We start from the raw sequence: 15,005 nt of genomic DNA, 5'->3' as shown, positions 1-15,005 counted from the left end.
CATAGATTTTTTTCCACTTGTCACAAGTTCTGTGGGCTGCACTATTCTGAGCTACTACGCCAGAAAGTTTCTCATGCCAGAATAAGGAAAAAAACTGCCAGAAAAGCAGCCTTCCAGCTCCCAAGGTTAAACTTATTACAAATTTCTGAAGACAGATTACAGAAATGAAGATTGTAGGAAGCAGATTACCTTTCTAACAAATTCTTTCACTTAAGAATTAACAAGTCTTACCATGAATGGTATCATAAATTGGAAACCATCCTGAAATGACTGTAGCTGCTTCGCTATAGAGCAAAGGATCAATATCTATGTACACTTTGCCAATGGCATCATTAGCGCTGTAGGTATCATGATCAAGAACTGTGATCTGGAGAGGCTCATCTTGTAGCTCCTCATCATCTACCTAGAAACAAATATTAACATGGAATCTGAGTATTTAAACAAACAAACAAAAAAAACCCACAGTTAGTTATGTACAGTGACCTGACACAGATCAATCAGTAATTTTCATTTCTTGTATCTAAACAACACATTTGCTTGTTTTTATTTTACCCTTCACAGACTGGTGGGATCCTGGAACCAGTGTTATCACTGGGAGAAAACCAGAAAAGCAAGATTACAGTGAGTACACATTTTAAAATTCCACATGATTTAAGTCACATTCCCTAGATTATCTGCCCATCTCCACAATACATATTTGCCAGGAAAAAAAAAAAAAAAAGAAAAAGAAAATTTAAGATAAAACATCTCAGAGGACTATTATACTTTGCAATTGTCATAAAATAATTTCAGCTGGAAGAGACCCTCAGGATCATCGAATCCAACCATAACCTAAGCTAACTCTAGCACGAAACCATGTCTCTAAGAACCCTGTCTAAATGCCTTTCAAACACCCCCATGGATGGTGACTCCACCACTTCCCTGGGCAGCCTGTTCCAATGCCTGACAACCCCTCCCATGAAGAATTTTTTTCCTGATATCCAATCTGAACCTCCCTTGGTGCAAATTAAGGCCATTTCTTCTTGTACTATCACTTGCTGCTTGGGAGAAGAGACCAACACCATCCGTGCTTTCAGGGAGCTGTAGACAGCAATGAGGTCTCCCCTCAGCCTCCTTTTCTCCAGGCTAAACAGCCCCAGTTCCTCTGCCACTCCTCATCAGACTTGTGCTCCAGGCTCCTCACCAGCTTTGTTGCCCTTCTCTGAACTCTTCTCTGGTACCTCAATGTCCTTCTTATGACGACGGGCCCAAAACTGAACACAGGATTAGAGGTGCGGCCTCACCAGTGTTGAGTACAGTGGCACAATCGCTTCTCTAGTCCTGCTGGCCACACTGTTCCTGATATCAGCCAAGATGCTGTTGGCCTTTTTGGCCACCTGGGCATACTGCTGGCTCATATTCAGCCGGCTGTCAATCAACAACCTCAGATCCTTTTCCCCCAGGCAGCTTTCCAGCCATTCTTCCCCGAGCTTGTAGCGCTGCCTGGGGTTGTTGCGACCCAAGTGCAGAACCTGGCACTTGGCCTTGTGGAACCTCATATAATTGGCCTCAGCCCAACGATCCAAATCCTTCTGTATGGCCTTCCTATTCCCCAGCAGATCAACACTCCCAGCCAATTTGGTATCATCTGCAAACTTACTGAGGGTGAACTCAATCCCCTCATCCAGATCATTGATAAAGACATTAAACAGAACTGGTCGCAATACTGGGCTCTGGGAAACACCATTCATGACTGGCTGCCAACTGATTTGGCTCCACTCACCACAACTCTTTGGGCCCGGCCATCCAGCCAGTTCTTTATCCATCGCAGAGTACACCCACCCAGGCCATGAGCTGCCAGCTTCTCCAGAAGAATGCTGTGGGGTACGGTGTCAAAGGCCTTACTGAAGTCTTAAGTACACAAGATCCACAGCTTTTCCCTCATCTACCACATGGGTCACCTTCTCAGAGAGTGAGAGCAAGTAGGTCAAACAGGACCTGCCTTTCGTAAAGCCATGCTGACTGGGCCTGGTCACTCGGTTTTCTCATACATGCCGTGTGATGTCACTCAGGATGATCTGCTCCATGACCCTCCCCAGCACCGAGGTTAGACTGACAGGTCTGTAGTTCCCTGGATCCTCCTTCCAGCCATTCTTGGGAGATGGGCGTGAAGTTGGCCAACTTCCAGTCAACCAGGACCTCCCCGGTTAGACAGGATTGCCAAGAGATAATGAAAGTGGCCAAGTGATCCCTTCTGCCAGCTCCCTCAGCACTCTTGGATGTATCCCATTTGGTCCCATAGACTAGCGGGCGTCCAAGTGGGGCTTCATTCTGCTCGCCACGCCTGGCTCAGGGGGCTGGCTACCTGGAACACAACTGTTCTGACTATGAAAGGCTGAGGCAAAGAAGGCATTCAGTAGGTCAGCCTTTTCCTCATCTTCTGTCACTACATTTTTCCCCCACATTCATCAGGGCTTTAGCCCTTCTCTTCTTGCTAATCTATTTCTAGAAACATTTCTTGTTGCCTTTCACAGCGGTGGCTGTAGGCACAGCTCTACTTGGTGGCTCTTTGGCCCTCCTAATTTTCTCCATGCATAACCTCACAGAATTCTTGTGTTCCTCTTGAGTAGCCTGCCCCTCCTTCCAAAGTTTATACATTCTCTTTTATTCCTAAGCTCCAGCCGCAGCTCTCTATTCAGCTGGGCCGGTCTTCTTCCCCGCTGGCCCACCTTCCGGTACACGGGGACAGCCTGCTCCTGCACCTCTAAGATGACCTTCTCGAAGAGAGACCAGCCTTCCTGGACTCCTTTATCCCTCAGAACTGCCTCCCAAGGCATTCTGCCAACGGGCCTTCTAAACAGGTCAAAGGCTGCCCTTTGTGAGTCCAAAGCGGCACTTCTGCTGACCACCCTTCCAACTTCTCCAAGGACAGAAAAGTCAATCATTTCATGATCACTATACCTTAGGGGATTTCCAGTCGACATGCTGCCCACGTGTCCTTGTCCATTTACAAACAACAGATCCAATGGGGCTCCTTCCCTGGTAGGCTCACTCACCAGCTGTGTCAGGAAGTTGTCTTCCATGCACTGCAGGAGCCTCCTGGACTGCTTCCTTTCTGCTGTCTTGTATTTTCAGCAGACACCTGGTAGGTTGAATTCCCCCATAAACACAAGGGCTAGTGATCAGGAGACTTCTCCTAGCTATCTGCAAAATATTTCATCCACCTCTTCATCCTGGTTGGGTGGTCTGTAACACAGCCCCACCAGGATGTTTGCCTTGTTGCTCCCAGCTCCAGGTCCTTGGGGCCTGGAGGTGGGAGTGGGTTCAGTCAGAGGTGAAGGACAAAAGCTTCTCATGGCTTGTCCTCAAGTAGAGGAGCTAAGTCCTACTCATGTCAAACCTGAGTCCATGGCACTTCCACTCACGTGGGTAGAGCTCCTCAGACTTCTCTGGCTGGGCATATCCACAAGTATCTGCTAGAAGGGGCATCAGAGTTTTAGCAAAGTCAAGTCATAGCATGGGAGAGTGAAGGGGTGTCTACGTGTGTGGGTAGGGGAGAGGCAGGTGGACAGTCATTCTGAGCGTGCTGTCTTTGGAAGGTATTTAAAAATGATGACCTGTGCACATTCCAACGTATTTGATCCTCCGTCATGCAGTGGTCAAACTCTGAGGCTCGGTATTCAGTCGGGCATTGACCAAAATGGTGTTCTAGAAAGTCGTGACCAGTAGAGATAGCATGATCCACTCCAGCATTACGAAAATGTAGATTTGGATTGCTGTTTTTCAACTGGCCTCTATCCAGTCAGGAAACAAAAAGCTTTGTGAAGAAAGCCTGAGGTGCCAGAGAAAATTCCAGGATGGTGCCCTGGCGTCCGTCAGGAACCAGAGAGCTCTGAAACTCCATGGGAGTCCAGCACCCTGATCATGCAGGCATGACCTCCTGTCTTAGCAACACGAGTATACCTCCCTGCAAAGGCATGAGTGGGACCATCTCACTACCTGGTTACATCTCCAGGGTACAGTGGTAGCCACTGGCCCTGAGGGAAGACTGATAGTTTGGAATCCAGAAATACCTAGGGTTCCATGCTATTTCTAGGATAATTTTACTCCCTTTAAAAAACTATTATCCGATTATTGATGTGTCAGCCTTAAAAAGCCACCCAGAAAGTAAGGCAGCAGCAAAGCAGGAAGGTGGGCATGGAAATGGAAAGGGCCTCCTAGTCAAAGACAGGGACCAGGAGGTGTCACAGGAGTGCAGACGCATTCACCGAAGTGTCAAGTAAGCTTGGACAAAAGAGTAAAAGATTTTTTCTTGTCATTTATTGTCTGGCTATGAAGGTGTGGAGGATGGGAGTGGGGAGCTGACCGGGATCTCCCGTGACGCTGTCTGCCACCACATCATACATGGGAGCCTGGATGTCTTGTGTTGGCTGAACAGCCAGTGGCTCCACACCATAAGCTGGTGGATCCACCTCCCTGGGCTCCACCTTGTCCTTTGGGAGGATGTCACACCATGGCCTCAGCAGATGCAAACATCGAGGCCCCATGCAGTTCCCCTGCCTGCCCGCAGCTGCTCGCTGCATGATGGCATTCATGAGAGCGAGGGCAATGGCTCTCCTGGCACGAGGGGGAAAGCTCCTCTCCCTCCTCTGCTCCTTTGCCTTCCCCAGGCTCCCGGGAGGTCCCAGTCGCACAACCCATCTCTCCTGTGTCCTCCGCCAGGGGGAGCAGCCAACCACCTGGTTGCTCCGCATCCTCTGCCTTCCAAGCATGCTTGGCATCCAAGGGCCTCACACTGTGGGCCAGCTGCAGGGGCCCCTGCTTTTATAGGGCCGGAACAATGGTTAGTGCGGTGGCTGGCGACAGACATGACGTCACAATGGCGGTGGCTGTGACGTCACAATGGTGGCAGGTGTGGGAGTGGGGGCCTGTGTCCTGAAAGATGCCTGAATGTGGGAGAAGGAGGAGGGTGGTTGGGTCTGAGGGCCCCTCTCCTGGGGCTCCCTCCCACCTGTCATGGTTCTTGCTCAAGAGAAAGGCTGCCCCTTGGGCACAGGGACTGCCCGCCACCTCACCTCACGAGCCCTGGGCTGCAGTGCCTTCTCATCCTGTGCCTGGGATGGTCTTGATGAGACGGTGGCAAGAACATTCCAGGAGGGTTGGGGTTCCTCAGGGACCCTCCATTGACCTTACACCCTGCAAGAGCCACAGCCCCCTGCGACCAACAGTGCCTGAGAGGGAGCAAAGCATTCAGAGATCCCACCGGTGGGAACGGGAAGCCCAATCGCCTGCACACGGTCTCCCAGCACTCCATAAAGGAATTGCTGATTGCCAAGGGTTGTGTGGACTCTTTTTCCCTGGGGATCCGTTGGCCCTGCCCCCACAGCATGGCGACGTGCCACCTCTTGTGCTCCGAGCCCCGGGGGAGAGGGGAGCAGAGGGCCTGGTGTCCTTTGGGCTGTTGCGCCAGCCCGACACGAGGAGCCTGTGGGAGGCCACCAAGAGACGTCATGGAATCGCAGAATCATAGAATTGTTTTGGTTGGAAGAGACCCTCAGGGTCATTGAGTGCAACCATAACGAAACTCTGGCACTAAAGCATGTCCCTAAGAACCTCATCTAAATGCCTTTTAAACATCTCCAGGGATGGTGATCCCACCACCTCCCTGGACAGCCTTTCCCAGTGCCTGAGAACCCTTTCCATCTAGAATTTTTTCCTAATATCCAATCTAAACCTCCCCTGGCACAACCTGAGTCCATTTTCTCTTGTTCTCTCGCTTGCTACTTGGGAGAAGAGACCAACACCCTCCGCGCTACAACCTCCTTTCAGGGAGTTGTAGACAGCAATGAGGTCTCCCCTCAGCCTCCTTTTCTCCAGGCTAAAAAGCCCCAGTTCCCTCAGCCATTCCTCATCAGACCTGTGCTCCAGACCCCTCACCAGCTTCGTTGCCCTCCTCTGAACTCTCTCCAGCACCTCAAGGTCTTTCCTGTAGCGAGGGGCCCAAAACGGAACACAGGGGGACAGTCGCTTCCCTAGGACTGCTGGCCACACTATTCTCGATACAAGGCATCTTGATACACTCCTGCCTCATGTTCAGCTGGCTGTCAATCAGCACCCCCAGATCCCTTTCTACCAGGCAGCTTTCCAGCCACAATTCCCTGTTGTTACGACTCAAGCCCAGGACCCGGCACTTGGCCTTGTTAAACCACATACAATTGGCCTCAGCCCAACGATGCAGCTGGTCCAGATCCCTCTGTATAGCCTTGCTACCCTCCAGCAGATCAACACTCCCAGCCAATTTGGTGTCATCTGCAAACTGACTAAGGGTGCACTCAATCCCCTCATCCAGATCACTGATGAAAAGATTAAACAGAACGGGTCCCAACACTGAGCTCTGAGGAGCAAAACTTGTGACCGGCCACCAACTGGATTTCATTCCATTCACCACAACTCTTTGGGCCCGGCCATCCAGCCAGGTCTTTATCCATTGCTGAGTACACCCACCCAGGCCACAAGCTGACAGCTTCTCCAGGAGAATGCTGTGGGGTACAGTGTCAAAGGCCTTACTGAGGTTCATCTATTAGTTCAGTCATCTTGTCATAGAAGGAAATCAGGCTGGTCAAACAGCACCTACCTTTCATAAACCCAGGTTGACTGGGCCTGATCATATGGTTCTCTTCTAAGTGCTGTGTGATATTATTCAAGATCATCTGCTCCATGACCTTGCCCAGCACCGAGGTTAGATTGACAGGTCTGCAGTTCCCCAGATCATCGTTCTGGCCCTTCCTGTAGATGGGCATCACGTTAGCCAACTTCCAGTCAACTGGGACCTCCCCAGTTAGTCAAGATTGCTGGTAGATAATGGAAAGTGGCTCAGTGATCACCTCCATCAACTCCCTCAGCACCCTTGGGTGTATTTCATCTGGCCCCCTAGACTTGTGGGTGTCCAAATGGTGTAGGAGGTCACTAACCATTTCCCCTTGGATCATTTGGGCTTCATTCTGCTCCCCATCCCTGTCTTCTGGCTCAGAGGGCTGGGTAGGTACCTGAAGCACAACTGTTCAGACTATTAAAGACTGAGGCGAAGAAGGCATTTAGTACCTCAGCCTTTCCCTCATCCTCTGTCACTATGTTTCCCTCTGCATCCATCAGGGGATGGAGATTCTCCTTAGCCCTCCTCTTGTTGCTAATATATTTTAGGATTATCAGTGCTCTCACCCGTCCAAACTGGTCAGTGGCTTACAAGACTTTATACAACCCACTTAAAAATTCAGTAGTTTCAGACATGCACTTTCCTAAGTAAACACAATAAGCCCCCTGCAGATACAGCAACTATTTTTTAGCATACACATAGACAGACATTCCACAACTTTTTGTGTTGAACATCACAAACCAAGAAACAGGTATGCTAAATGCAACTGGATGACTCATCTAAGCGTTTGCAGAATTATAACATGCAGTCTTGCAGAAAGATCGAACTACACATACACACACATACTTATGATGTCTTAAGCAAATAGTGTTTTCTCACTCTTTAAAATGTGGATTTTTTTTCCCCCCCCCACAGTGTTGCTGCTTGGCTCTTTTCGTTTCCAAGTCCATTTTTCCATGCAAAAAGATAAAATTTTGAGATTTCTGTTATTGTTAATAAACCTCTTTCTCTAGGAATAGAATTAACCCTCCACAAAGATCAGCTCTTTCCCCTCCCTCAAAAAAACTACTCCAGGAACTGAAAGATAAAAAAAAAAACCAACCCACCAAAACTGATTTCACCATGACAATACTACTTTCTTAATCAACATGAACTAATTCAAGCATTCCATGCTGATTAATCATCTACCTAACCTTACTATTTTATATTTGCTCTAAAATACTTCTAACATCATCAGCTATTACATCACTCACTATATGCACATATATTTACAACCATGTTTATACTGTGATATCATCTTAAAACATTATAAAGGAACCAGTACTATATACTCAGATGTTTTAATAATTAGTCTATTCTAGATACCATTACATAATTTAAAAAAAAAAGTAATAAAAAATGCAGTAACAAGAAAGAATAGTTAAACACTTGTTCAGGGCATAATGTCAAAGGACATCAATGAATTAGATACTGGAAAGCAACAAGCAATTACAGGAAAATGCTGAGTGCCCTCATTATTACATAAGGAAATGGCAGAAGCAAGCGTCCGCTCATTGTTGCCCGTGTTCTTTCTTTCGTAATTTTCCAACAGGAATTCCCTATTTTATTTTTTTTCAAGTGCATTATTTTTGCAACTCAAAGTCACATTTCAAATACCAATTAACTTTCTTTACTGAAAATTACCGCTTTAAAAAAATACAAGCATACCCACAGTGATATCTGAAAGCCTAATCCATAATGCTATTTACCCCCACTTTCACCTGTCTCATCTTTTTTAGTATTACCAAGAGTAACATTTGAGTTGGATCTACTCTGGCAAGATTTTAACTTTACAAGCAGTCCTAAAAAGCCAATGAGACACCTTTATCAAATGAGTTCTAACTGTAGATAGGTTTGCTGAAAAAGCTTCATGTGTATTTAAACAAAAATACTCTTCTCTCTGCAGAACTCATCTTCTGTCTGAAATGAAATTATTTAATTAAGGGCATCTAAATCAGAGTCTCTATATAAATACAGCCAAACTCTCAGTACTTACTTCAAATTTGAACCACTCGGAATTCCACTGAGGATTAAGTGATTTAGGATACACATCTGTCTTAAATGTTGTATTTCCAAATTTTACCTAAAAATACAAGCATTCAATTATTAATAATAAATATAAATGAATTTAGAAAATCATTAAATCTAAACACACAAATAATTTAAAGTACATATTTCAATAATAACAACTCCTGTTCCTTTCAGTGAGAGTGACTTTTTAATGAATATACACATATCAGTAACTTTCAATGTATCAACACTTCTATTAGATCTCTCCCACTATTAAAATTGTTTCTTTTCCTCCTCAATCACTTGAGAGGTTAAAAAAATAACTTATATTGGCTATTCAAAGTTACTTGGTATACTCTTTTTGCCTTCTGTTTAGAAATACCATAAGCAAAAATATTCTGTCTAAATACTGATAGTTTATGTCCCATTACTGTTCTCCTTAGGGTTTCCAAATAAGCTTAATGACAATTCATAGAAATAAAATGATAACATTGGTAAATTTATTTGTTAAATATAAGAAATCTCCCCAGATACACACCAGAAAATAAATGAAACCATCTCCATCAACTGCAGTCTTAATATGCTGGATAGATATCAGTAAATCCAGAGCATCAAGGGGGAAGCACCCATCAGTTTCTATTCCTTTCTTAAAATACAGAAAATTCCAGAAAGCTTATAGGCAAAAAAGCTGGAGTGACTACATATCTATATATATACGTCTAGATATCCCTGTAACCTCCAGTTACTGAAGATTAAATATTCTCCACACTTCTACCGATAAATGAACTTTCAACCACATAATAGCCTATTTCAGGAACCTCCATTTGATCTCCGTAGGAGTCTATTTCAGGACACTCCTTTTTTTGATGTGTTTGTTTTTTTAAAAAAGTGAAACTGAATTTCTGTGATGCCACAAACATCAAGAAGCTATGCTACACAATGCAAGAGCCTTTATTTCACTGCAACTTTCATTCCAAATAATTTGCAAACACTTGTATTTCTCTGAATGTTGCCTCTCAAAATACTTAGTACTTGAACTCGTACCAAGTATCAGATACTTATAAATACCCAGACTTATGTTTTTTAATTCATTCAAGACTCAAGAAAATCATGAGTGTGCTGATATAAAGGAAATGCAGCAAGCAAAGACAGTTGTGGATTTTGCAGTCATTTTCTTTCTAAAAGTCTAAATGGATTTTGGAGACTAAATATAGACTTTGCTTTTGAAACTATATAGCGATTTTTGAAACACTTTTGCTCCAGAAAGCATTGAATAAATGCTTTATACGTTTCAGTAACGGGGCGATTATTTTGCATAGGTGCATATTCCAACTCTAAAGAAATTATGAACTCACTTAAGTACACTCAACTCAGTTAATGTAAAAAGCCTAAAGCACTGCAGAACTGGACTATGAGTTGACACTGAGCCCTGTATATATAAAGGTACGTGCCTCAGTCAGCAGAACTCTATACAGTATTTGTGACCAAAGAAACAAATTACAGTGGGGCCTGCTATTTGATTCAATAAACAATTCTTTTTGAAATTATTGAATTTCAAAATGTCTTTGAATTCTTTTTTTTTTTTTAATTCAGAATTTCTTTGAATTCCTTTTGAAAAGAAATTACTTCAAAGTAAGCTTTAAAGATAAAAGCCAGAGTGGTATGAAAACACAGGACTAAGCAACCTTAGTGTAAAAAAATCACCTCGCTATCAGAAGGTGGATGTGGTCTATGCGCACACAGAAAACTAACAGCACTGCCTCTTAGAATGTGTATTCACCACACAAAGCAGTATAACAAGGTGATACTGACAATTGTTTCAACTGAGCTACATTAAATGCCAGAAGCTGCCAAGAAGCAGCAGTGCAGAGCTCCACCCAATCTATTTTTATATGTTATCTAGGGAGTAAATTAGTTCCCTTGGAGCCCCAGGCAGCTATAACTGAACTTCTCCAATAGTCAAGCTAGTTCATTAAAGCTAGTAGAGATAATCAAGCACTACACTGCTGTTCACTGTACAAATGTAGAAGCACCATTACAGAAGAAACTGTGCTGATTTGCATCAGATTGCACATGCTGGCAAAACCCAAGTTATGCATAATCTGAGTCAAGAGGAAGCGCTAAAGCAAAGGTGTCAAACTCATTTTCACCAGGGGCCACATCAGCCTCGTGGTTGCATGCAAAGGGCCAAATATAATTTTAGGACTGTATAAATGTAACTACTCCTAAAGTATTACTAATTTTCTTTTCTAATTTTAGATTTATATTAGAAAATTTTAAAAGGAAATTAAAGGCTTGTAATCAGCTAGTACCTTAACTTACTTCAGCCTTTCATTTTTATTTAAGTGAAAATGTTTTGTAAAGGTTTTCAGCAACCTTACACTGAAAAATAATACAGTTGTTTGAATCTTAATTTATTTTAATATAAATCTCATCTACTGCTGATTTGCCTACTCCACATGTGGAAAGGGTAGTTCCCACTGTCTAAGTAACAGTCCTAAAACCAATGCCCCATCTACGTATTTCTTTAACCTTATTTGTGCCAAGACATTCATGAAACTGCACATCAACCCAGTTAAGCAAATTGATCTTTCTAAAAACTTTCTTTTATTTTTTAGCTAAGGTAGTGTTTAACCAGATGTATTTCCAAATCCATTTTGCTACACAGCTATTCAGACAGTAGGGCTGGCACAGATGGAGCAGGGCTGAGAACAAGTGACCACCAGTAGAGGAGAGCTGTTTCTCATCAAGGGAACATAAAAACAGGCCAAACGAAACTCAGAGAACTATATTTCCTGTTTCAGTTTTCTGTGTCTCCTAGTAGCACGCATCACATTGCTGTAGGCTGCCTATTAGTCAAATTTAAAATTACAATAGAGATGTTTGTAAATTAAAAACTGACTGATGAAACATGTGAAGCCAAACACTGAAATATTAAGTTAAATGATTATCACTCATGAATAAAACAGAACTGTGTACTATTTCAGCTTCATTGAAAAGCACATGAGAAATATGTTTTCATTTTATTGCCAATTTACTGTCCCACTAGACAATGTGCTTAGTGTCTAACGTAAATCAAATTTACCCCAAATCTATTTTGATATTGATATCACCAGACTTTTCAATTTATACAGTCTTAGAAAGACACTCTGTCATCTCACCTTAATTCCAGTATTGCACCAACCCCAATTACCATTTGTGGTGTAAGCGTTTATTTACACAGCATTCCATTTTTAAACAGGTCTTTGCTTTTTCTGAGAGTATCATTTCTGAATCTACAGAGCGTTACTGAAATTTCCTAATTTATTCATACTAGAAATAATGAATCATAAAACAGAAGGATCATGTTGACTTTTTTTTACTACGTCTTCCTGGGAAACGCCCTATATATTGCCTGTTAACTATACAATTGTAAAGAAGGTTGGTGTTACATACTTTCGGTGCAATAATTTAAACATGTAAACAATATTTTTGTCCAAGAAAAATCCCCTTCGAAAATATTTTATTATTTCAAATACTTGAAGTAGAAATATTAATATTTGCCTTAAAAGAAAAGCTTGTACAATTCTGCACTTCATATATTCAGAGATACAAATGACTTAAATGTACTTTTACTGCTTCTCCATCCTACTCACAGCACGTCAAACGGAACCCTGAAATGGATTCCATTCCGCTGCCGTATCATCAAGAGCCATTCACCAACAACCTTCAGCCAAGAAAGGCTGAAAAAAAAACCAACCCCGCAGAATATTTCTAAAATGCCACTCAAATTCTACACGGCTGTCAACTAAAAATCACACCAAGGTGTAAACCAGAAGCCGCTTTAGACACAGCCCCGCGGACAGGGGCTCCTGGCGCTCCCTGCCGCTTCCGCAGCCTCCTCTGGCCGGGACCGGCCCATCCTCCAGCCAACAGAGCAGCGCTCAGGCCGAGCCCGGAGGCGGCCAGGTCGGGGTTGCCGCGGGCACCCGGGCCGGCAGCGCCCCGAGCACCCTCCACGGCGGCACCTGCCACCGCAGCGCCGCCGGCCAGCAGGGGGCGACCTGCGCGCCCGCGGGAGCTGCGCCCCCCCCAGCCCCGCCCACCCGGGGGCGCCGCGGCTGGGACCGGCAGGTGGCTCGGCCGCGCCGGCCCGGCGGCAGGTGCGCGGGCCGCACGCGTGAGCCGGTGAGGCCACCCTTGCCCTCCTCTTCCTCTTCCTCCTCCTCCCTTCCCACAAACCTCCACAAAGGCGTCGGTCAGGTCACTGGCGCGGTCCATCACCGGCAAATGGCGACCTGCCACAATCTTGACCTTCAACTTCCCCGGCATCTTCCCCCGGCTGCCCCCGGCTGCAGGGAAAAAACAACAGCGCGTGTCCCATGGAACGGCACGGCGGAGGGGCGTGGCGGGGCAGCGAGCGCGCATGCGCCGCGGCAAGCAACGGTCCGCAGCTGCCTGCCCGTGCCCGGCGCCGCAACGCAGCAGGGAGGGAACGGCAGTTGGGCGCATGCGTTACTTACCCGGTCACCACGGCAAGCGGCTGCCGGAGCGGGCAGGCCTTCGCTCCGGCCTCCGCCCCCTCCCGCCGGCGGCAAGGCCCCGGGGCGCCCGGCCGCGCAGCTTTCCCCTTGCCAGGATCGCCCCGCCCCTACGCCAAGATGGCGCCGCGGGCACGGAAAGTGCGCTGGAAGTCGAGCGCCGACTCCTCGATGCGTTCCGCGCTGGCGCTGCGGCGGCGCTTCCAGGAGACGTCAAGGTGCCTGAGCGCCGAGTCATCGATGTGCGGGTCAGCAGCGCGGAGCCGTTTCCAGCCCCCTCGCAGCCGGGCCGGCACCGTGACCGCGTCTCTGCGGCCATCCAGCTTTGTGTCTGCGGGGAACGGAGCTGAGTGGTGTTGGGCTGGACTGCTCAGCGTCCATGGCCGCTGCGGAGTGTCTGTCCTGGGGCAGCTGGCCAGGCCCGGCCCGCTGGGAGAGCCCTGCCAGCGGCTCCGATGGCTCGGGCCTGCTGTGCCTCCAGGCTCCCCGGAGGAAGGAGTTGATGCAGTGTCAGGCTTGGGTGCTCAGTGGGCGAGTCCTTTAAACGACTTAAACCTCACGGGTTTAGATTTGGGATTTTTTTTTTTGTTTGGTTGGTTTTCTTAATCAAATAGAAATACTTTAAGTATTTGAGGGATTATTAATAGATTAAATGGAATTTAGTTATCAGAAGTAGGGTTTGATATGGTTCTTGTAGCCAAGTTTTGACTTTTTTGGTGGAAAAGCTCTTTGTTTAGGAAATAGTACTGTGGAAGCTTGGGGGAAAACAAAGCTGGGCTGGCCAGGAGTTACGTCAGGTGTGTGCCTACGGGTGGGAGTATGAAATGAGGTTGTGTGAGAATCTGTGGGTCATGGGTTGTACTGCTGGTATGGTCTTGAGCAAGAATATAGAATACCCTTTGTGTTTTGTTTAAGCAGTCCACAGATGTTGAGCCAAATAGTAGATCGGGTTGGATTATTTTCCCTTCTTTCTAATTGTACAAGACTAAATAATTGTATGGGCCAGAATGTGATACTTCAAACACAAACTACAGGAATGAAATACAGTAGTGTGTGGCATAGCAAATTAATGTATAGATATTTGGCTATTTGTCCTCCAGCTAGCTCAGGGGTGTCAAACTCATTTTCACCCGGGGCCACATCAGCCTGGCGGTTGCCTTCAAAGGCATTACAGTCCTAAAATTAGATTCAGTCCTGTTTGAAGGCAGCCGCCAGGCTGATGTGGCCCCGGGTGAAAATGAGTTTGACACGCCTGAGCTAGATGTTTCATTTCACTGATATAGCACTCCCTCTCTTCAGCTTGTTTTGAAGTTACCTTCCAACAATTCGTACTCTTGCTAGTATTCATAGCCAAATGAATTATAAACAAGCTATTAGATGTATGTTTCTTGCTCATGCATCCTTATTTGAGTGAAATACTGGAATAAGGCTGCTCCCGAGGCAGGATAGCAGTAAAGAGCAAAGACCCAGGAAGGCAATCAAAACTGGAAGACATGCTGCTAACATCAGGGTTTTAGTTTAGACCAGAAACCTGCTTTTTGAATGGAATTTCCTGGTCTCACCTGCTTAAATGTTGTTTTGGCTCACATAATCGAGTAGTTACAGAGCATATGAACTGAATATGTCATTTGGATAAGACTGAACTGGATCAGACTAGCATACCAGCAGTAAAAAGTCTTAATCATTTATGCAAAATCCTGGCAGTATATACACACCCTCAGGGTAGTCCCGTAGGGCTAATTGGTTACAACGTTAGCATATAAATTATACCACAGTATTCTTAATATGCATGCTCAGTGAGTAGG

The 15,005-nt window shown here is 45.6% G+C and overlaps 1 protein-coding gene across 15 annotated transcripts in view; it reads right to left on the bottom strand.

Moving 5' to 3' along the window:
- Positions 1-13,309, bottom strand: part of C2CD5 (C2 calcium dependent domain containing 5) — a 71,693-nt gene extending 58,384 nt beyond the window's left edge. For 8 of the 15 annotated variants that reach the window (XM_071815820.1, XM_071815826.1, XM_071815835.1 and 5 more), the window contains exons 1-3: positions 12,902-13,079; positions 8,667-8,753; positions 232-403 (exon numbers count right to left, since the gene is read on the bottom strand). In XM_071815820.1, coding sequence (XP_071671921.1) covers positions 232-403; positions 8,667-8,753; positions 12,902-12,991 — 349 coding nt within the window. In that variant the 5' untranslated portion in view covers positions 12,992-13,079. Of the gene's footprint in view, positions 1-231; positions 404-1,762; positions 1,875-8,666; positions 8,754-12,901; positions 13,080-13,182 lie in introns of those variants that run through there. The other 7 variants (XM_071815814.1, XM_071815824.1, XM_071815830.1 and 4 more) reach the window with 4 other exon arrangements.
- Between the last annotated feature and the right edge of the window lie 1,696 nt (positions 13,310-15,005).

The sequence above is a fragment of the Patagioenas fasciata genome, chromosome 1 (assembly GCF_037038585.1).
Source record: "Patagioenas fasciata isolate bPatFas1 chromosome 1, bPatFas1.hap1, whole genome shotgun sequence".
In the NCBI taxonomy this organism is placed as follows: Eukaryota; Metazoa; Chordata; class Aves; order Columbiformes; family Columbidae; genus Patagioenas; species Patagioenas fasciata.
This window is presented reverse-complemented; position numbering and strand designations above follow the sequence as displayed.